The following is a 24,669-nucleotide window of genomic DNA, read 5'->3' on the forward strand; positions in this document are numbered from 1 at the left end:
TGATGCCGCACGTGCACCATTGCGGCATCACAAAGGTGCCACAAGAAGAACCCATTTTTGCAGGTTCTTTTTGTTCTGCAACGGAGCCGTGCGGTTTGTCCGCTGTGGCTCCCTCGCAGAGCAAAGCAGGGTGGCGGGAGACCGCCCTTTCTGGGCGTTCTGTATCCCGCCATAGAATCCTCACTTCCTGGATCTCTGATCAGTCTAGAAGGGCCCCCAGCCCCCAGGCCCAACTAAAGAAATGTTATTCAACTCGAGTTTCCTACTCTTCTGCAAGCTTTCTTTTTCCAGCTCTCAATTTCTGTCTTTCTTAGTAACGAGCAATAAAGTCTTCATTAGGCTTGAAATTGATTTGCTGTTTACAAGCTTTCTTGAAAAATTCTTGCAGAAAGCTTGTCTACTTTTTCCTTGAGAATGCTCTCCTAGTTAACACAGGTTGGCATCTGTTCAGTCGGAATGCTGCCCAATATTCTGCATCATCTGATATAGTTTCAACAGTGGAGCAGTGGCGTCGCTAGAGGGATGGCGGGGGGGGGGGTTGAACTGCACCAGGTGATACCCTAAAGGAAGGTGACACCACTGCTCCCAAACACCTGCCTTTTAGTAGAAATGGGCTGTGGCATTTTTCTGTGTTGCTGTCAGGCCCAGCCTGGCTGAGGACTCAGGGTAGGACTCTGAGGCTAAGCTGGAGCCTCAGCCTGAACTTGAGCCTCAGCCTTGTCCTAGCTCTGCCCTGACAGCTCCAGCAGAGGCAGTGGCTTTAGAAGACAATCAGGAGCCAAACCAGGGCTTTCTAATATTGTGGACATGGAGGAGGACAAGGACAAGCATATACCTACCCTTAGTCAGAGACTAAGGGCATGCCTCCGGTGCTCAAGGAGGCATTATGGAAAATGTCAGCTTATCAAGACCACTTGCACTAAGGAGGACTGACTTGGCCATGCTACTTTTCTGGAACCCTTGATCTGGACTGTCTGCCTTTGCTCTTGGCTTGACCCTTGTACTGATTCCTGACTTTATTTGCCTTTGCCTGTAAGTCTGCCTTTCAAGACTTATTTGGTTCCACACATTCTATGTGGAGTATTTTTGTTTTGGACTCATTTTCAGCTGTTGACCCATTAAAAGATGGGGTGAGTGGGGTACAGCTCAGCGGGAGGCGAAAGGAGATGTCCCAGGGTTTTACCAAACTTTTTATCAAATTTTCACTTCAACCACATTAAACTAAGTATATGTAACTGCATTGAGGCTGTGCATATGATACTGTAATTTAAAGGTATAATTATGACTCTCCCCCCCCCCCCCGGGTGCCCTGATGCTGTGCGCTACTCCAGACAGCATGTGGTGTCATGGCATGCCCCAGCGCTGCATCCAGATGATGCAGCACCAAAGGAGCACCATATAACCATGCCGCTGCGGCTGTGGGGTCATTTCGAGGGCTCCTTTTTGCGCCCTCAAAAGGTCGGATCGGGGCCATAGTGTGAAGTTGCTGCAGCCCCAATCCAGCTAGGAGAGGGCAGCTGGAGGCCGCCCCTTCGGGGCCATCTTTCAAACCCCTGAGTGTTCAAAAATGGCAGTTTTTGAACATTAGTCACAGTTCACAACTTATTCCACACAAAATTTGCATATGTGGATTTTCTGAGCTGAAAACAGAATTATCTGAATGGTAAATAATATTTCTGCACAGAAATACTTTTCAGCACAGAAAATGATGTTCAGTGTGCAGAAAATGCTGTAGTTGGGAACATTCTGTGCAAAATTTGTAAATTTTTGCATAGGAATCACATTTTCTGTGCAGATAATGTTTTTTCCAATGTGGAAAGGGCTTTTTTTCAGTGGGAAAAAAAGTATGAATTTTTTACAGAGGAAAGATGTTCATCAGTCCAGGAGTCTCCTTATCAAGGTTTCCTGATACTTGAAAAACACATTGTTTGGGTATTTTTCAAATATTTTTGAATAATCACGCTGTCCCAGTGTTCAGTGTAAGTTTGAGAGTAGAGGGATAGCATTAATAGTTTTTTTTCATATGTGCCTATAAAGCAGTCTTAATGCAACTTACATATATCACTCACAATGTTTACAAATTTGTGACAAATCATCCTCCCCCCAATGTATAAAACAAGATCTAACAGGTAAAACTTTCTTTTAATTCAAATACAGGGTAACTTTTTATTTTACGTAAGGTTTTTTGTGATTAGTGAGAGTGAAGGGCTCACTAACATCCGTACACTGATAGTAGAATGCACAATATCTGAGTTACATCCTATGCCAGAGAATAATTTGACGGGGGAAATAGTGCTCAATTCATGATCTGTTAAATAAAACAAATTTAACTGATCCTGATTCTCTAGAGCTTGATTCTTAATATCTTGATTCTCAGCCTTAATCTCTATCTGTTTTTACTTATTTATACTTTTTTATCTTAAAACTATGCCCTGCCTTTTTGTTCAAATGTGTTCTTACTGCTTATATGCTCTTTGGTAGCAGCTGAATTTGCTCTTACTGACCTAAGCTATCCTACCCCCTCCCTCTCTTTGGTCTATCTTATTTGTATTTCTGCTTCTCCCCTCCTTTTACTAAGATTAGTAGTGAACATACAATGTATTTGTAGGATACTTGCTTCTTTTTTAGTCTGCATTGACTCTAGGCATGCACATTAGCAACCATGTGAACAGTAGACCCACATGTGGCCTCTAAGGTTGTTCAAATGTACACCATTCATTCACTCAGAGTGTGTCCACACTGGAGAAATAAAGCAGTTTGACACCACTGCCATGACTCTATGCTGTGAAATTCTGGGATTTGCAGTTTTGTGAGGTATTTACTCTTCCCTGTAAGAGAGGTCAAGTGCCCTACCAAACTATAAATCCCAGAATTCCATAGCATTGAGCCATGGAAGTGACAGTGGTGTCAAACTACTTTATTTGTGCAGTGTGGCAGCAGCCGCAGAGAGACCATAGAGGTAGGCAGTGATCTACCTCTAGCAGGAAAGATTGCTCTCTTCTATGCTGCACAGAAAGAGGATCAGTGCTGATTGAAGGTTATAGCTGATGAGCAGGAAAAGGTCCCCTGAAGAGGCTTTCACTGCCTATACTAGCATATCTGTTTCTGCTCAGTTTTCATAACATTTTGTCCAACATATAGATCTGAATTCCTCAGTAAGGACAGTCAGGAATATGTATTTAATATTTTTGTATGCATTCTAATTCTGTACAGTACAATGTTGATGATATAGTATAACTTATTAATAGTATTAGTTTTGTTAAGTACATACACAGGTACACAAAACAAGTTATTTGTATAATGCCGAATTATCAGTGATAATTTGCTGTTCAGCAGGAAGAGAAAATAAAGCCCTAAATTTTAAAATGTATATTGATATTTTGGGCATAATTGAATAGGATTACTGTCAATGAAAAAAGAGTTATGCTGTGTAGTTATGCCAAGTAGAGTTTACTATGTAGTGTTTTCCCTCAGTGAGGTAAAATCTTAGATATATAGACATAATTGAAAGTATTTGGAAAATGTTACTCCTTTAGCCTTTTAGCTCCCATTTATGATATCAGGTTAGATAAAGCAATAAGCAATGAGACACAACCATAACATTTTATTGGATGTAGTTGGACTGTTTTTTTTCCTGAACTGCGTTTCTTTCTTTCCAGATAAGATTGTCTGTCGTAAATGCAGTGAAAACTGTAAGACATGCACTGAATTTCAAACTTGTACAGAATGCAGACATGGCCTAAGGTAAGGAAATAATACTTTACATTCTACATGATAGCCAAGGAAGCATCTGTATCTATGAACAGACAACAATGAAAGTTATATGATATCATTATTTAACCTCATGCAAATGTGACAGTGCTTCATTGTATATTCCTGGATAAAGGATAATATAATTCAATACACGAATGAAGACTTTAATATGAGCAGACTGAAAGATGAAGCCCCATTCTTCCATTTTCATATGCAAGTAATATTAAAACATTTATATAGAAAAAGAAATTATGAATTAATTTGTGCTTGCAATTGCTTCCAAATCTTTATTGTGCATCTTCACCCATCCACTTGTTCACTTGTTGTAGACATGTACTAAACATATCAACATTGTAATGCAGCAGGCAAATAAACCAATGCAATTCTGGCCAGCATCAACAGGAGTATAGTGTCCCAGTTGAGGAAAGTATTAGTACCAGTCTATTGTATTTTGGTCAGACTTTATCTGGGATACTGTATTCAGTTGTGAGCATCATAGTTCAAGATGGATATTGACAAACTTGGATATGTCCAGAGAAGGGCAACCAAGCTGATTGATCAAAAGTCTGGAAACCAAGCCTTATGAGGAACAACCAGAAGACTGAAAATGACATGATAGCTGTATTTAAAAATCTGAAGTAATGTCATGGAGGAAGCTTGTTTTCTTCTGTTCCAGAAACTAGAACTCAAACTCATGGATTCAAATGATAAGGAAAGAGATTCCACCTCAAAATAGTGGAGAACTTTTTTTAACTGTAAGAGTAGTTTGACGGTGGAATAGATTGCCTTGAAAGGTGAAGGACTCTTCATCTTTGGAGCTCTTTGAAGAGTGGTTGGAGAGGCATCTTTCAAGAGTGCTTTTGTTGCATATTCCTGCATGATGGGGCTGGACTAGTGGTCCCTTCCAAGATTCCATGATTCTGTGATTCTATGACTTGTTACAGAAGAATGATCCTATTTCTCTTATCAGTGTGATCTGAGTTCTATTTGTACAAATGTGTTCTATGCATGATGATGCCAGTTAGTAGGCATAGCGTAATGGAAATTACTCATGTGTAAGCATTTCAGTGCCACACTCCTTTGCTTTCAGTTAACTTAAACATGACTGCATTTTGCAGATTTACCACAAGGATACTTTAAAACAATGAGGTTCTCATAAAATACATTGGGGGGGGGGGTGCACACTGTAGTATTCTGGAAGTTTCTATTTGTTCTTAACTAACCAGTTTTTTCCCCATTCTTGTGTTTCTCTGCAGTTTACAGAGCTCCAGATGTGTTATCCGCTGTGAAGAAGGGAAATATTACAATGGCAGGGACTGTGAACCATGCCACCATTCCTGTGCTTCTTGTGCAGGTATTTCTGACATTTTTAAGTAATTCATTATTTTGATCCCTCCTGCAATATTGTCACAACATTTCTGTAAAATGTGCATTGTAGTACTGTTTTCTGTGTTACCATTAAGGATGAACACTTTCATAATATGCTTTTAATATCAAGCAATGGTTCTTCTAATTGATGTAAATGCTACTTGAATGTAATCAAACATTCATATGCATTAATTTTTTAGTTAGTCACATGGACTATTCGGATGATAACATGACATACACTTTCTTAGACAATAATTTTCCCAAGAAATATCAAAGTATTGACCTATTATATTTTTCACATGCTAATTGATTTGCTATTTGTAATATAAATATAGTCAGCCCTCCACATTTGCAATTTTGACATTTGTGGATGTGATTATTCAGGGATTTGATTAATATATTCTCTCTAGGAATCTTTAGGTCCTCCAGGACAACTTTGTCAGACATTGACCATGAAGTCAAGCTGGAGGACCTAGAGATTTTTAGGGAAAACACTTCTGTAGGCATTCGTAGATCCTCCAGTGCTATTATGTGATCAGCTTCTGGCAGATGTTGACCACAGAGGTGCAGTGAAGGACTTAGATATTCCTGGAGAGATGTTCTCTCAGGTTAAAAAAGGGGTTTTTTTATTTGCTTTTTTCCAGTTTCATGGGGGTCCTGCACCCCTAACCCCAGCAAATGTGGAGGTCCCACTATATGTGGAATTTGCTGTAAAAAGAATTTTTTGGATCTTTGTTTCTTTCAACCTAAAAACATCCATGGCAAGCAGTCTAAGAGGAGAAATACTTATCGTGAAATGACTTATAGCATGTAATTACTTGTAAACTCATCCAACAAAATGAGATTTTATATGATGAGGCTATTTCATTGGTACCTTTTATATTTTGTGATATATTACATTCATCTACAGAAAATATTCCTGAGATCTAAAAATGCACTGGTGCATCTAGATTTCCATTACCACCAACTTCTCCTTCTGCTCCTTTGGAGGTCACTGCAAAAGGTTCTCTAAACATTTAGGAAACATGTAGTTCTCTGATGCATAAGCAGCTCATGACACTTCAGTGTACAAACAGAAGAGTGTTGCCTCAATGCCAGCATTTCATGCGTTGCTCTCTCAGTCTCAGCCAATATATTTTCAGCAATTGTTTATCTTTCTTTGCACAAGTCTAAAAAGAGTATATCTGCTGTTTGTGCCCTGTTGAGGATATGTCAATATGTACTCTGTTTTGTTGGCTTTTGAGGCCCAGGAGCTGATGGTTGTCTAAACTGCACAGAAGAGTATCTTATGGAGAATGGAAGATGTGTGCTAGCTTGCAACAATGGCTATTATTTTGATCAGTCTCTAGAAAATGGATACAAAACTTGCAAAAGGTTAGTGGTTGTTCTCTAAAATCTGTGTTCTATTAGCTTTAATGCACCAAATGCACAAATGTACTAGTTTAATGTGTAAAGTATGACTAAATGGGGAAATTGTTGCTGCCATGGAGTACCCTATTAAATGAAATGTTCATGTGTTAAATTTATATGGACGTTTCATGTGTGTTCATGTATGGTATTTATTTCTCTAAGATTTCAGTGACTGCTAGAAGACATAAAACACACTTTTGTTTGGATGTTTAGTAGCTCTACTGAGAGAGATGTTATTGTGGAAGGAGTGGATAACTTTTCTCCCTCTCCAGGGTAGAATTAATGCTACCATGATGTAAAATGAAGTGTACCATTTGGAATTTAGTTCTGAGTCTGAGATTCTCAAAATGAAGTCTACTAGGTTCAGGAAGAAAATGAGTTCTTCAGTATAGTAATAGAACAATAGAGTGAACTTGTCAAGAGAGAGAGAGAGAGGCAGAATCTAGGAACAAAAGAGAAGTGGAAGCCACAAGGCGTCAAGGTACCTGAATTGCCAAACATTATCTACATCTGTTGGGATTTGCAGGGGTGGGAGAAATGTACAATCTTCAAAAACTGCCATGACTAAAGTCTTGTGGGAGAAGTTTCCCACTTCCTCCCTTTACAGTTTAGGTGGAGATCACTGATTTCCATTGGGCTAAAGCAGTCAGTTCCAAATGGGAAAAGAAGCAGATAGCACTCCTGAGTCTGAGATTTTCACTGGTCTGAGAGAATAAAAAGTCAGTAAGGAATCTGGTCAGTGGGGGATAATTGCTTGTTAGAAGAGGACCTGAAGACCTGGTAATTGAAGAAAGCAGGACTCTGAGCTAAAGAAGCAGAGCCTTTAATCTGAGAGAAACCTGCTGGGAGAAGTCTAAAAGACAATGGCTAAAGAGATTGTGAAGCCTTGGTGCAATAGTCTGCTGAATCTACATGTAGGCAACAGCCTAGCACTTGGGAGTTTCAACCCAAAGAAGGGCCAGAGGTAGAACATCAGGAAGCTGTCTTTAAAACAGTGGTAGAAAATAATGTGGTTGAAGTACAATTCCTAACATTCATCACCATAGACACCAAAGTAGGCTAGTGGGACTTACAGTTTAACAACATCTGGATGCCCACATGATTTCTATTCCTACCCTAAAGCATTGATACTAGTGGTGGAAATCATGCAACTGCCAGATGAAATTCACTCCCAGGATACTTCACACTTTGGCTAAACTGCTAGAGCACCTGGGATTTGCAGGCCAACAACATCCAGGACCAAATGTTGAGCATCCCTAATCTCAGTCATCAAATGAGCCAGAAACAACAGGTTGAGCTTGAGGCAGAAGCTGTACAGAAAGTAGAGAGTAATTTGTTGGGAAGCAAAACTTGGTTTGAGTAAAAAGCTATGGAGAAGTTGCTTTTGGAGGGGGGTGTTCTGAGTATTAGGAATGGTATCTAAGCTTGTTTAGCCATAGATATTTAAGAATTGTACACTCAGGCAATCTTATACTACCATGTAAAATCAGACTATGTTTGGGCATATTTATACAGCATTCTTTCACATATGCATGAGTCTCCTGACTGAATTATAAAAACTGTAAGTTAAAAGAAAGGGGACAGTGCCCCCAAATTTTAAGACTACAGTGCATGCTTATACAAGAGAAAGCGCTATTCACAAGAGATTGCCACCCCAAAAAATAATAGAAAATACAGTTGGCCCTTCTTATACATGGATTCAAGCATCCATGGTTTGAAAATGTTCAAAAAAAGTATAAATTTCAAATATCAAACCTTGATTTTCCATTTTTATAGGGGACACCATTTTGATATGTCATTATATTTAATGGGACTTGAGCATCCATGGATTTTGTTATCCACGGGGGATCTTGGAACCAAACTCCAGCGTATAACAAGGGTCCACTGTAATGGGGAATTAATTATGAATGCTGTATGTTACATAATGTTAAAAGTTACATATACAGTATATATGTGTCTGTTTTACATACACTTTAAGAAGCTACAGCATGTGAAATTGTTTGCCCATTTTAAAAAAAAGTAAAATTCAATATGGTTCTTAATTTCTTTCATCTTGTAAGCTTGTTTCTAGTGGTGGTGTCTATCCCGGTACATCTTAGGAAGCACACTACCAGGTTTCTGTAGAAAAGAGAGGATTTATTTTGGTCAAAAGGTTAAGATGTCTACTGTGAAAATAGACTTTAAGTTTATCCAAAGAGTGAGAATCATGTGGCTTTCCAGATGTTGTTGATTTAACAACTCATTCCACACCATTGGCTATGCTGACTAGGGACTGCTAGGAATAGTAGTTAAATGACATCTGGAGGACCACACAATTCCAACCCCTGGTTTAGCTGTATGTAGTTAATGCAGTAACAGTAATGTCTGCCTGAGAGCTTTATTAAATTCTATGGCAGAGAACTCCATAGGCCCAAATCCCAAAGGCTTAAAATGGAGCTATGCCCTATATTTCACTATATTATCTTCACTTTTCATTCTTTGTTGTTAATTTCTAAATTTTAGAATCTTTTACAATGCAGTTATCATTCTTTTGTGAAGCTGAAAATGTAAAGCAGTAGTTAATTGTAAGAGAGTGTGATTCTAATGTCCACAGTTAACTTAAGATATGTCTTGTCATTTTTTCATTAAGATGTGATGCCAGCTGTTTGGGGTGCAGTGGTCCAGGAGAGAAAAACTGTACAAGTTGTCCAAGTGGCTACCTCTTAGATACAGGTCTCTGTGTAGTTGGTCTAGTCTGTAAAGATGGTGAGTGGTTTTTATATATATATATATATAAATTTCAAAATAAAATATTTTCTGTCTCTTTCAAGAATCTGCAAAATTGTTTCATAGCACATAGGAAAAAATGGTTTACAGCTAATTCAAATTTTTAATTGTCAGGAAGAAATACCACATGCTATACATTGTTTCATTGTTAAAAAGTGTATGTATATGTAAGTGTGCATATTTGCTAATTAAAATAATCTATGTATCAGAATTAATTAGCCATATTGCATGGTATTCATGTTGAGATGTTTCCACTTTTCCAATTTATAGCATGCTTCCAGATAAAGTATTTACTGTTAAATCATACTGATTCATTCACAGAATTCTATGGGATATTCAAGTGTTCTGGTCTTCCATTTTAGGCCTCCTGTTTTCCCATTATAGCTTCTTGTTTATCAGAAATAACAGTTAAGTGTGGGAGCAGGGGACAGAAAATTATATAATGTCTTTTGATTATAGTAGTAAGCATCCTCCAGCTTGACACTCTTTTAAAGACTTATTTGTAGGACAACAAGATGAGAACTTCTGGGGGAAGAAAGAGAAGCTAATAATTTTGCTATTTATTTGGAGAAATGTACATTTCATATCCAGTATTATATCATGCTCTGAAAGATAATTTTGCTTTCTGTCTATGTATTTTGTAAAATGAGTCATATCTATTTTCATTGTAATACAATAGGAAAAATAATTGTTGGAAATAGCATTATTTTCCAACTTCATTATTTACAACACTGGCTATTTGATTATTTCATTCTTACACATGAGGACAAATAATTACAGTAGTTTTTTCTACGCTGTGTGAGGAAAAAAATGAATATTCTTCCACAGTATTCTACCCATATTCTAACATCTTAATGTTTTGTGGAGAAAAAACATATGGTCTCTTTGTAGGAGGTGGGAATGTTTTATACACAGGGTTTTTTTCACCACAAAGGGAGCAAATGTTTTTCTCCACAGAAAAATTCTTACATTAAACTTTGGGATGTTAAAATACTGGGAGACAATTTTGCAAAATTCTCACTGGTCTATTACCATTTCTGCAGGGTTCCTTGACTGTCTGGAAACCCATTATGAATAGTCTTTCTATCCCAATGCCTACTATCACTGTGACTGCACTGTGATACCATTGCTATCACTGATTTACCTGAATAACTTCTAGGATCCAAACCTTTTTATGATGAGAAAAATATTTGAATTGGGATCCTCATAATTTAACACGAGACATCCCTAAACTGTGCTAATTGAGAATTGAGGTCTTACTTGTCTTCCAGCATAACTATTCATTGGTCTAAATATGGTGGTTTAAATTGCAGGTGATATTAAAAAAAACAAAATACAAAGGGCTTGTGGCTCTTTTTTGCTACAGCAGTGGGTGAATATTTAAAGAAGAATCACCAAAAACTAATATATTGGGTGGGGTGAAGGCATATACCTTGGGTAAATAGTTATCAGTAGTATCAACCCATGTGGTGAATAGATTCTTTTTTACTGTGTTACACCTGACATCCTTGCCACTGGTGATACACAGTGAAATTATCCTTACTAGATTATCTGCAGCACCACAGATGACAACTTATACAGATAGTTGTATCCCTACAATTTTATATTGCAATAAATGTTTATGTCCATGCAATGAATGCAGATGTGCAACACATCTGTGTCTCTCCTGCACTAACTCCTTATGCTGCTTTCCTCCTTCCGTCAGTCACTTGTGTAAAACTAGTGTAAAAAAGACTATCCATTCTTCATCATTAAGTTAACTCTTTCTTCTTTCAGTGACCTCACCCTTATTAAAGTATGCTATATTGCACAACTGAGAAATTATTTTCCAATATTTGCTAGAAGACTTAATTTATATTAGTAGAAAAAATAATTGTTCTCAAAAATAGTGTTTCTTCCATCTGGCTCCTTGGATCATGATTCAGAGTTAATATGTATTAGAGTAACTATGTACAATGGAACAATAGGACAGTGTAGATCTGTTAATGTTGCCTGGGTCTTGCTAGTCCCTCTTGTTTAGTGAGGCAAGTTTCCAGTGGACTATAAAGCTGTTTGGCAAACCCAGTCAGCTCATTTCCTAGATGATTAAGAGAGTTCTGGGTTTGTATTCCTCCAAAACTCTCCATATAGCTTGTGTAAAACAGGGAGTAGTGAAAGTTAATAATATGTTGGCTGGCAGCACCTCATGACATATTTTAATGGTGAGTAGAGTCTAGATTGCCGTCAGACATCTGTGCCTTGCATCCCCTGCTGTTCCCTTGTTCTGTATACCACCTGCAAATATCTCCTATTCTTGCTCTAACCTATGAGCTGTGTGTTACGGCTCTTGATGAACTGTGTCAGTTCCTTTCCCTTCTGTTTTTGCTCTGAGTGCTCAACCACCCTCACTGAATCTTCTTTCCTCCTTGGATCATGATTTGTATCCAGCTATAGTTTAAACTAAATGCTTTAAGAATCCTGACTTCTGCCCTTGACACACACAGAGTAACTTCACACTTTATTTAACAATTCCTTCCTGCTTCCCTGTTCTTGTGACCTCTGTAAGCAATTTTTAAAAAAAACTACTCAGTTTGTTTTGATCTCATTTCTGTTGTCACAGTAATTCACAGAGAAATTCTACATTTGGGTTGAATGAGTACATAAAATCAGCTAGGCTTCAGTTTGTGAATCCTGTGAGTGGATGGGTGTGGGCGTAGTGTTTCGCAAAAGATTTTGCTTAAAGCCCATTCAGTCTCTTACGATATATAGCTTTCAACTTCAATGACACCATATGTAAGCAATACTAAAAGCAGATTTTATCTTTTGTATGCTTCACATTGTTTGCCACTAAAGTGAGAGTTAACAAAAACAATACTCACATGAATATCCTTTATTTTTCAGGCATAAACTCATTTCCAGAATGATTTATATCAGGGTTGGGGCATTTGTGGCCCTTGAAATTTTGTTGGGTTGCAACTCTCATTAGCCAGTATAACTTACGGTGAAGAATTATACGTATTGAAATCCAACAACATCTGGAGGGTCTCAAGTTTCACATGTTCTCAACTTCTGTATCTCATTACTTCATACTTTTTAAAGAAGCAGTTCTGAATTGCAAGCCTTTTCTTCCACATTCTCTTTTACACAAGGGATATATTTTTTATACGTTAGTTTAATTGTGTGACCAATTTGAAGAGAGTGTTTAATGTCCTCCAATTCTGCTGTAGTAAGCAGAGAGAAAGCAAACTTTTATTGGGAGAGTACCAGCTAACATTTGACAGATGGCAGAATTAAAGGTCTTTAGTACTATGTTGACTTATGATTATGCTCTGCAGGAAAAATACTGCCACAATGCCTGCCTTTCCACTTGAATGAATTTCTGATGGATTAATGCATTCTTCCCTGCAGGAGAAGAAATTAATGTATAAAATCTTCTGCTTTTATCTGACTTTGTGATCTTGCTAACAATCTGATTGAGGCCCCATATTTGTTAACTAAATAGATACCCAACCTCCCTTTTATCTCCATGCAGCCCCCAACCCATATCTGTCAGACAGCCTACTGATTCTGCAGAGCAATCCTAGGTTAAGCATAGACAGAGGCTTGGAGGAAAGGAATGTATTTCATTGACAAATGCTGTTAGGTACGATGGACAGATACCATCACATGCAATCCAGAGTCATTGGTTGCACAATATGAACCAAATTGTTTATGGAATTTCCCTCATGCTGAAGAGAAGAGGAGTTGTGTGTCAGAGCTGAATATTAATACCAGATTAAAATTTCTTCCCAGAATGTAATAAGTGAACAAGCTGGTACAGTATTTGTGATGGTAGTACGCAAACACTGTGACTTTGCATTTCTATATATTTGGCACTGTTACCACATTTTTGAAGCAGAAGGGATTAGACTACTATTTAGTACATATTCTGGATTAAATTGTGTGTATATTCTTGCGATGTGGCTGTTTAATATCCTTTTTACTGAATATTTGCTGACTGTCATAATACTCAGTAAAATATCTTCCACTGCATTTTCCACTGTTTTCTAATATTTCTCTTTCTAATCTTTTTTTTTTCTCCTTTCATAAATGGATACAAATCACCCCTTGCTGGAACACAATATTTCTCCCTGAAACAAATGCTGGTGTGACTGAAATTCCTTTTTGATGGATACACAATTTTCTGTTTGCTACCTGCTCCTGAATGGTCTCTTCCATCAAATTTGCCTGTCTGACAAATCAACCTTCCTCCATTTGAAACCATGCTGTTCAAAACCTTCAACTTCCTTCCATTCTCTATCACCTCTGGAAGCAACGGAAGAATCTTGGGCCGAAGGAGGCTTCTGTATGCTAGTGAAAAAGAATAATCTTTGCCAACGGAAAGTACTTCAGCAACTTTGTTGCAGAACATGTACACTAAAAGGCTGAATTGGCACCTCTCCAAGTCCTCTTGCTCCTGTAGACTTATAGAATAATCCATACTATTAAAAAATGAAAGAAAAAAAGCAAACCACTTCCCTCTCTTTCTCTCTCTCCCCTTCTCTCTTGCTCTCTCTCCCCTGCTTTTGGGGAGACAATGAACTGTACGTTGGAACTTAAAATAGAACACTACAACAAGCCTACCTTTCATAAGTGAATGCTTCGAACAAAGCATCCAAGATCACAGTGTCAGTATGGTGTGACCAAAGCATTTGATGCCAAAATTAAAGTTATTTGATTTCCTATCAGTTTAAGGATATCCCTGGGATCTGCTGAGGGTTTTTTTTAAACCATTCTCCTTTAATTTTTCTTGTTTGTTTCCCCTTCAAGATGTGTAGAGTGTTTCAAGAATCCAACACAACTTTACATGGATTAAAACAAAACAAAAAACATGCCTTGCATTACTCGTCTTTGTGCTTTTATAATCTGAATAAGGAAGAACTTTAGGTATTAAAGCAATCCCTGGAAGAATTAGAAACATTTTTGTTGTTGTTGTTGCAGGGCTGTGGTCTGCGTCCATTATAATACTAAAAAAGAAATGAATGCTTCTGCAAATGTTTCCTAGTCATTTTCTGTTTTGTGTTGTTTTTGCATTATACGTGTTTGTTACATTTTGCAAAAACTTTTGATATCTTTTTTTTTAGCAAAGATAACCATGGACCAAGATCCTGCAGATGGAGATCTACATGCATTACATAACTATGTCTCTGTAGTTATGTCTCCCAGTGCACCCCAAAAACAGCATCACCTTGTGTGCAGTTCATCCCCCCAATATGACCATTTCTCTATTGTCAGGATATGGGAGGATGAGTGGGGATTTTTTTTCTTTCTTGTAGCTGGATGCACTGCAACTGACACCTGCAGAGACCTTTGGGGCTCCTTGTGAGCTCTTTGCAGATAACATCCTTGCAACAGACATCCAGTTACAGGAAAACAGCTAAATGCATCTGCAATCATCCCCCCACCCTCTGACCACCAAGAAATGTTGGGTGAGGTAGCACTGCTTACAAAGTGAGGGTTTTTTTTTGGGGGGGGGGGTTGATTGTTGTGTGGAGGGAACAGAATTCTCAGCTACACAGTGACCATAAAAGTAGGTTGCAATGGCACAAGCCCAACTTACACCATCGTAGTTCACAAACAGGATGCTAGCCATTATGCTTAGAAAGCTGATATTTTTGTCATAGTTGTTTTTGATGATATGTGTAAAATTGCAAATTGCTTGAAACTTTTACGCCTTTTTTCTTTGCTCTGGAAGATGCAGAGATCTGTTGCTGTTTCATTTTTTTTTTAAAAAGTGTAGCTTTCATACTTGAAACTGGAATGCACCAATAGAAGTAAAATAATATTCCGGGAACGCATATATTTTGAAAGTGAAATATGGTTCAACTTTTTCTGCAAGGGCCACAACTTCAGATTTGAAAAAATAAAGACTGTGGGGAAAGTGCAAAAATATAGTCTTTAATTTAGATAAACAGAGTCTGTCAATGGTAAGAGGTAACATCAATGAGGTAGATATGTACAAATAGACAAATAACAATAGCCCAAAGGCATCTGAGGTTTTCCTGAGCTGAACATTTGCTTCGATTCTTAAGACTTCCTCAAGAATCTAATCCTAATCAAAACATGTTTTATCCTTGAAAGCTCTTAATATTTCTATAGTTGATTATGTTGTTGTGGATGGAACTTCTGTCCCTCCCCTGCCCCTAACTGGAGCTCTCTATACTACTCTATACTACTCAAGAACAGCTGCAAAGGGCTTCACCACCTTCAGGATCAGGTTTTTTGAGGGCTGTTACTGCTAGATTTTATTTCTCCACTCGGGAAATTCCGTACTGACTACTATCTGGTTCATTAATGTTACCTACTACTTTTCACCATTAATAGACTGGGTTCATTTAAATCAAATTTTACTTTTTACAGTTTCCCCATGAACATTTTCTGTTTATCTCTAGATTGTCATTTTGGTTTTGGTGAGGCCACCTTGTGTTTTGTTGATGTTATTACAACTTCAGATTGACAGCACTCAACAAATCCAGAAACTGATAGAAGTTGTGATGCATACATGTGTTCCCTGCTCTCTTCACTGGACAGAGCAGCTCTGTTGACATATCATTTTATGCAAATAGAACAGCTTTTCCCATGGGAATGAAAATCACACACACTTCCATGTATGCATTGTAATGTATATTCTTCAAATATGTCTGCAATGGGTTTCTGTATATAGTATACCTGAGTCATTCATGGTATACCATTTTATGGACACTGAATGCATTATCTGGATTAGAGCAATGGTGTAAAAGGAATAAGTGTTGTGATCCAGACTGCAGTGAAAATTTTACAGTCATTTGCATGATTGGTGCCTATAACTGGAATTAATATACTGAACAAAATTCAACTCTTGATGTGCATGTGTTATCAATGTTCCATCAAGAGTGAATTAATTTGTTAATTGTGCAATATTATATAATTTATAATTCAGTGCCTGATGTTATTCATGTTCTAATATCTAATAAGTAGAGAAAGAAAGCTCCCTTCTCCCAAAACAATTATTTTCATATTGTATTCTCCAGGAAATTTGGAAATAGTATTGAAAAGCATGTCATACATTCCCGTTGGCTAATTGACATGCAAAGCATTCATATAAAAGAAGAAAAATAATTGATTATTTAAGATAAACACAACTATTTTTTTCCTCTTCAAAATAATGTTTATATTGTTTTGACACTTGAAATCTAAGACCCTAAATATTTCAAAGGAATGTGCCAGTTTTTAGAAACAATGTCCTCTTTCAAATGTAAAGCTGAATTGTTGCTAAATATATGTTTAACTAAATCAAGCTAATCAGAGAAAATATACTTCTGAAAAGACTAGTGTATTTAAATATTAAAATGTTAAATTTTCAGTTTGGGCTTTGAGGATATCCTATCAGTTTGTTAGTGTTCTTGAACTATTTATTGTACCCTTAGAACACACAAAAGCAAAAAGATAATGGAGACTAGATGAATTGTGCAGGATTTTGTCATCTGCCCAGTTAATTCTCGCAATTTATATTAATGCTATTGCACACATAAAATAATCCCAACATAGTACTAGACCAAGAGTCTTTCTCCTGATACAATGGCCAAATGGAGAATACCACTGTGCTGAAATATACCCAAGATCCACAATGTGAAAAGAGACATATGACATATGTCCTAAATACCTTATAGAAAATGACAAGCAATTTGTTTTTCCCTCCTCCCAGCTCTTAGGTACACTAATGCTACATCTTAAGAGTAGGCTACAGTAAAGGGATAAATGGTATACAGATTGCCTAGAACTAGTTCTTAAGGCATCTAGCATTGAAAGAGAATGGGCTTACAGATGAACTATGATAAAGGAGATGCTAATAGTATTTTTGGCCTGAAAGGCATGAAAAACTGAGGAAAGGTCAAATGTGACATCCCTGATCCAGCTAGGTTAGTTGTGTTTAAGGTCCACTGAAATCAACTGTGATTAAATTAATCATATGCTATCTTGTCAAATTTAAGTCAGTGGGAATTAGGTATAGCTCAGATATGCTGGTAGCTGTGTCTTCTAGGAAACCACAGTTAACATATTTTCTGACATGAATATCAAGCGTCCCAGTAAAGATTCTGAAACAATCACTAATCCATACTGGTTTAACTATTAGTACTGTCTGGACTGCCTCATTTCTCTACATAACATTATTAACTAGAAAAAAATGCTTTCAAAGTTTAAGTTAATGGTATATATATTATATAAATAAATATTATATATATATATATTATATATATTCCTAATTGTGATATAATGTATTGAATTGTAAAGAATTTATTTGGATACTTACAAATGCTTCTAACACGTCTATAGAGAATTTAATTTTTTTAATACTGACACATTGTTAAATCCAGATACATTTTTACTGAAGAATACTGTACATGTGTAAAATGTCCAGTTGTTATTTGTAAAATAGGGTAGTACTGTTGTAATTGATATTGGCCAAAATCAATGTTATTCCATATTTTATTTTTTCTATTAAATTAACCTAAGTTTTTGTTCCTTTGATCTAGTAAAGCACATTTATGAGCCATATATAAAATTTTATGCTTGGAAGGAGAAATTTTCTTTCTGAGCTTCTACCCTCTCCCCCGTTTTTTTCCAAGAAGCAATTTGGTACTAAACAGAAATCAATGAAATAAAGTGAAATATTGTTTTAAATTAAAATACTGGTCTCTGAAAAGAAAAATTACTGGTATTTACAAAAATTCTATCATGTACCTAGGTTTTGGTAGAGAACAGGTTGAATATCTCTATTACAGATTTTCACATGGTTTTGTACATTTCATACAATTAGTGTTAGAGGCCAGAAGGATGGCGCATGTAGAATTTGCAAAATGATTCAGTGTCTTGAATTTATAGACAGGTAATCAAGGTAGCAAAGAATTTTATTTTGCTAATCTTCCAATGTATGTGTCCTATCTCTTGGCTGTGGAGTTACATCCCAGCTTTTTGCCCTTTACTAGGGAAATTTTAGAGCTCTAACAAGACATAAATGGGTGTTCCTTGCATTTAATGCAAAGTAGTCAGCCCTCGGTATCCACGGGGGGATCCATTACTGTCCTCCCTGTGGAGCCAGATACTGGAGCCTTGTCAGCTGGAGTGAGGCAGAGCTGGCACCTTGGCTTGGGTGTCAAAGCCTGGAGGTTCTGTCCCAGGTGTTGGGCCTGGGAGGGGAGGACTCCAAGACCCGGCACTGGCTCCAACTCCCTCCAGTCAACAGGGCTCCATTATCCAAACTGCCCTCAAACCCAAGCCCAGGGCAGAACCCTCAGAGGAGGGAAGGAGGGGGACTTCAGTCCCATTTCCCACAATGGCTGTGCGGCTGCATGCATGAGCTGCCATTGGGATCACTGGGATTTGAGCATCCATGAATTTTGGTATCTGCCATTGGGGACAGCACAGGCTTGCCGTCTGCAGATGCTCAAATCTGCGGATGGGAAGTCCACAGATGCTGAGGTCCCACTGTACCATATGACTGCTTGAATGCATGCACATATTGGGAATGTCATCCTCTGAGACTGCATTGTGGTTTATTCCACATAGTGTCATGTAAACAATTCAGAGCTAAAGAGCCAGCATGATAAATGATACCTCAGGGGTCAAACTTGTGTATCAGTCAGGCGTCCACCTTCTCCAAAAGGATGCCCTATATGAGTGGAATGTGACTTTCCTAAGGCCACCCAGTCAGTTTCAATGGCCAAGTAAAAATCTAAAATCTGGTCTACATAGTCATAGGGCCATTTACACTGGTTTCATATCACTCTGTCCGCACAACAAACGGCCAAAGCCTTGATTTGACTACATACTGTCTTCATGAGAGAAAGCCAGTTCTGTATCAAATCCGGACCATCCCTGCCTTAAACGGCCTTAAAAAGCACTCAACATTGCTCAACAGAGCAATGCTGAGTGGCTGCTTACACAAGTGTCCTGCAATGCCACTTAGCACTGGCACTACCAGTGTGAGTCACTCCCTGTGAGGCCACAACAAGATGCCTAGCGATGTGATCAATGTTGGGCAATTCATTTTCTACCTCAAGAGGGAGCCACCTGTATTAGCAGTGGCAGCACTGGGCAGCACAATTGAACCTGTGCCCAAGTAGCACAGATAAATCAGGGTATTTCGGGTCTTCAGTGGGTAGAAGCCCCATGTTACTGTGGAACTACCAACATACACACAGACCAGGGGTAAAAAAAAAGTGTACCACATGGGATGCATGTGGCCTTCAGAGTCCCCAAAGCAAATTGTTAATTTTTTGTCACTAAATTACCCATAGTTGACATAGAAGAACAATTTTGTCACATTCCCTAGAGAGAGCAAAATGTGTGCCCCTTGGGGGCTTTCTGAGGAGACAGTATCTTAAAAATGCAGAAGGATGCATTAGGAGTGCAGCTCCCCTAAATTAGCCTGGGCAACCAGCCAAACCCCCCCCCCAAACATACACACAAATTTCTTGTACTCTGATGCCTTCAAGAGAGAAGTGCTCCTAGGGATAGATGGGCAGTAAGTGTCTCTTCCCTTGCCCTTACCAAGTGTGGGTAGTGCTAGCCGCCCACTCGGGCCCCATTTCCCTGCTGTGGTGTGAATGAAGAGGCAGGTGACATTTTGGTGGCAGTGCTTCTTAGACTGTGTCTTTGGTCATGTTGGAGATGTCCAGATCCCCCCTGTCCTTCAATCCAGAAAGGGACTGGCCCTGGACCCAGACAGGAGTTATCCAGGCCTAACAGCACCACCAAGCCTTATACAGCACAGCACAAAGCCAGACACACAACACAAGTGCTTCCATAATGGGAACTCTGCTTTTGGAATTGCCCCAGGGCCACAGTCATCTTAATCTGGTCTTGTAGAAGGGGTCATCTGCAGTAGACTGAGTCATCATTATTTTTCAGTAGTAACAATAGAAACACATCTACATCATGAATTCGGCTGTGTCCAAAAAGACTATATGCACTAGGAGTTAACTGATAGGACTATAACTGTTACAAATACAAATCCAGGAGTCTGTGTGTGCCTAGAGGACGTGCCACTGCTCTTGGCTCCAGGAGGTGGACATTTGGGTTCTAGTTGGGATTTGACTGTGCAAGTCTGCCCACCACAGGCTTATATAACACAATATAATGGGTCTTCTGAAGGAGGATACTACAGTGTGCATGCTTATATGCAAGTGTGCTTTACATGGTTTTCAGCGTACGTGGGGAGGAAGGGGTGGCGCGTCCCAGTGCGCACCTGTGGCAGGTGCGCACCGCCAAGCCGCTGCGTGCACGAGCCCCTTTCATTTAAATGGGGCTCGAGCATAGGTGTTTTTTGTTTTACTCATGTAAACAAAAGGTGCACTGTATTTTTACAATCAAAGAAATGTTTTCCATCCTCTGTCAGTAGAGGCTGGGTATATATTTCACTTGAAACAAAGCTCCAGAAAATTGCCAAGGAAACACTGATGAAGGCCAGATAATATTTTTCCCAATTGGTGCAATATTGTTTTCCAACTGAAGTACTGTATATAAAATGTTGCTTCCTTTTTATTGCTTCTTAAATTGTTGAACGTCTACCATTTTTTACCTTGTTTGTTACTTCTTCAGTTTGTGCTCCAACAAGGGACAATGAACATTTATTTATTAAACACATTTCTATCCCACACTTCTTTCAAGGAGCACAAGGTAACAGGCATATCTCTCTCTCTCTCTCTCTCCAACTCCTGCTCCCAGTTTTAATCCTAGAACCCTTGAGTTAAGTGAGGTTTAAGTGCAATTGGTCCAAGGTTATATGGATGAGTCTAGATAAGAACTAGGGTCTCCCTGCATAGTCTGACACTCAAACCACAACTCCATTTTTGGTTTTAGAGTGTTTTTAGGTATCTTTTCTTCTCCTTTCAAAAGCTACACCTACAGCAGCATTATGTGTGCAGGAGAGAGGAGAGTCTATCCACTCTGCTTTCCATAGATTGCGAGCAGTTTGAAGTAAAGGTGAAATAGACAGCAAGTAATGAGTCAACTAAATAATCATATACCTCAAAAAGCAAGCAAGCCAACAATGTTAATAGCTATACTGGCAATGAAATCCTGTGCATGTAAACACATAAACAAGTCCTGTTAAAATAGAACTTACTCTGATATTAGCATGAATGAGATCACAATCTTTGAAAAACTACAGATACTCCAGAGGAGTGTGTGTAAAACTAGCATATCATCATGTAAAGATATCCCATTTTTTAAAATTTTTATTGATAAAACAGATGTATAATTACAAGCAGATAGCGTCATATACAATAACAACAAAAACAATAGACAAACACAGTATACAAAACCTAGTTACATATATAAATTCTTATACATTCTTACTTAAATACGAATCTTAACAAGAGGAAAATGTAACTACCATAAACTTACCATACCTTTAACCTTCCACTATACTTCCTTTCCTAAACTTTCTTAAACTGTCTTAACGTTCTTTCCACCTCATCCTTAACTATGACTATAACTGTCCTCTACTAAGCCTACCTACTCTAACCTTCTACACATGCATTTACTTCTTCTTACCCCTACTTTCTTTAACTTTCTATTTCTTCTTTCCTCTTCGTTGTCTTTGCCTTAATTACATTCTACCATACGTACATTTACAGACGGACATACCCACATTTAATAAAATGACTTCCTTACACCAGTATTAGTTCTATAATTGTTCGACATGTCTTTCTTCAGTTCCAATGTTATGACAGACTCGATCCATATACCCTATTTAAATAAATATACTATAATTGTTGTAGTATCTAAGCTTCTAAATTACAGTGTTTGCAGACAGAAAAATTGCTAGCTCCTAAAAAAGTCACATTTAACAAATAATGACAGTGCCCCATTTAGATTTCAAATATTCATAGAAACCCTTCCAAACTTCTTTGACTTCATCTATCGATTTATCTTTCAAACTTTGAGTCATCTTATCCATTTCCATCCCTTCATACAACTTAAAAATCCATTCTTCTAGTGTTGGGTTCTCTTGACTTTTCCAGTATTGTGCATAACAAATTCTTGCTGTAACAACCATATAATACAGCAATTTTTCCTCCTTACCCTTGATTTCTTCATCAAATATTCCTAACAAAAAACATTCTGGTTTGTGTTTGATTTCTTTGCCCATTATCAAATTAATTTGATCATTAATAATGTTCCAGTATTTTTTAGCAAATTTGCACGTCCACCAGCAGTGGAAAAGGGTCCCTACCTCCGTCTTACACTTCCAGCATTTATTGTTTGAATTCTTAGACATTTTAGCCAATTTAACCGGGGTTAGATACCATCAAAAAAATATTTTGTAAAAATTTTCCCGTAAGTTCTGAGAGACCGTAAATTTGAAATTGTTCCTCCATGTTTTTTCCCATTGGTTGAGATTTATAGAGTGTCCGATATTATTGGCCCAAGAGATCATTTGCTGTTTCACTACTTCCTCCTCCAAATCCCATCTTAAAAGTAATTTATAAACTTTCCCTATTACCTTTTCGTTGTTGCATAACAAACATTGAATTAATTCTGTCCTATCCCTTGGGGAGGCAAATCCGCAATCCTTATAGTCCACTATAAATCTCTCTTGTAATTGTTTGAATGTAAACCAATTTAGATATCCCATTTTGATAGCCTTGGTGATTAAGCAACAGCAAGACCTGGGCACTAGTTGTACAAGGTTGGATAGATCTGTCTTCTGAGAAACTCTAGGTTTATATGCTTGCTGTCTAGAGTCATCAGAGTAAAAACTAAAGACAACCCCATCTTTAATTAACAGTTGTGTAGAAGAGGCAATTTCAGCAGATGTTGCTTGTTACTTGGTTGTGGGACAAGCAACACCTGCTAAAATTTCCTTTACTCCACAGTCATGAAATGTGTAAGAGCACTGTCCAGTTTGCAGTCTGGCAACTACACTGGTGTCCCTCAGTGAACGGTGCTGCTATCTTCCTCCCTTCCATTCTTTCACTGGTTCAGTGGCATCACTAGGGTTGGTGTCATCCAGTGTGGTAATTCATGGTGTAACACCCCCACTGACTTCCTCCCATACCACACCATACAGAAGCCTTAGTAAGGTTTTTGTACTAATGTTACTCATAAATTGCACTTCCCGTACATCAGTGGATGTAATGGCAACTAGCAAAAATAAAATTATACCTTTACATTAAAATAGTATATACAGAGCCTAAATGTATTTATGTGCACATGGGTTCATATGGTTAAATTGGTAAGATGTGATGTTTTAAAAGAAAATTTTAAAATATTTTTAAAAAATAAATTTTAAATTAAAAACTAAAAAAAATAATTTAAAATTTAATTTTCTTTCAAAAGTCTGGGCCACTCCTTTCTCCTCCCACTGAGCCTTTCCATCTCTTCAGCATTTGAAAGGGACACAGGCAAACACCACAGCATGTTTCTTCTAAAAGGCAGTTGTTTGGGAGGCAGTGGTATCACCTGGCACAGTTCAAAACCCTACACATGCCCCTAATGATGCCCCTGCACTGGTTCTCTTTATCTGCTCCTGCCCTTAATTAATGTAAGTGCCTATTTAAAGAACTTTACCGCTCACTCTTTACTCTAGCATATTCCCCTAAAAACAATCCCCACACTGCCAGGAGACTAGAGAACAAAACTGGACCATTCTGCAGTGCTGTCATACCCTACCCTAACCCCATGTAGCAACAGAAGTACAGCCAGGCTGATTTACTTTGCTGAGGTGATATAGAATCGTAGAGTTGGAAGAGACCACAAGGGCCATCCAGTCCAAACCCCTGCCATGCAGGAACTCTCAATCAAAGCATCCCTGGCAGATGGCCATCCAGCCTCTGAAGACCTCTAAGGAAGGAGACTCATTCTCTCAGCCAGATCCTTGTCCCATACAGTAAGGGTACAATAATGATGATGGACTTTATATGCATTGGCACTGACAGGTTATTTAGACATTCAAGGGGACATTCAAGGGGAATGTCCAAATATATAAAACGTATTTTGACATTCAAGGAGAGTGACACATTTTTGTGATGTGAAATAAGAAATGAGCTATGAAGCCTATGAACTCTGGCCTTTGAAGCTTTTTTGTTTGTGGGTAGATACACTATTGCCCAACCATACCTACACCAAGTTAAAACCAGATTTATTAATTGAATTTCATAGCACAGCAATCATTTCAGCAGGGAAAATCCCAAAAGAAAAAGACTTCAAAATGAACGTGGGAGTTCTTTCTTCAGGCAACGTGTCTCTCAATCATTGCTATGACTTCTTTCATTAGTTAAAACACTAAAAGTTGGGTGTTCACATCTCATAAAACTTGGACAGAATATTGTTGGTAGATTTTGTTTCAGCTCACATGGCTAGAGACTG

The 24,669-nt window shown here is 38.1% G+C and overlaps 1 protein-coding gene across 1 annotated transcript in view; it reads left to right on the forward strand.

Moving 5' to 3' along the window:
- Window positions 1–24,669, forward strand: part of LOC149286005 (proprotein convertase subtilisin/kexin type 5-like) — a 352,398-nt gene that overhangs the window by 250,793 nt on the left and 76,936 nt on the right. The window contains exons 17-20 of the mRNA XM_089494526.1: window positions 3,660–3,744; window positions 5,010–5,107; window positions 6,366–6,495; window positions 9,161–9,276. Of these exons, the coding sequence (XP_089350652.1) occupies window positions 3,660–3,744; window positions 5,010–5,107; window positions 6,366–6,495; window positions 9,161–9,276 (429 nt within the window). The remainder of the gene's footprint in view (window positions 1–3,659; window positions 3,745–5,009; window positions 5,108–6,365; window positions 6,496–9,160; window positions 9,277–24,669) is intronic.

This window comes from Sceloporus occidentalis, unplaced genomic scaffold (genome assembly GCF_023333645.1).
Source record: "Sceloporus occidentalis isolate IW3139 unplaced genomic scaffold, rSceOcc1.0.p SCAF_73, whole genome shotgun sequence".
In the NCBI taxonomy this organism is placed as follows: Eukaryota; Metazoa; Chordata; class Lepidosauria; order Squamata; family Phrynosomatidae; genus Sceloporus; species Sceloporus occidentalis.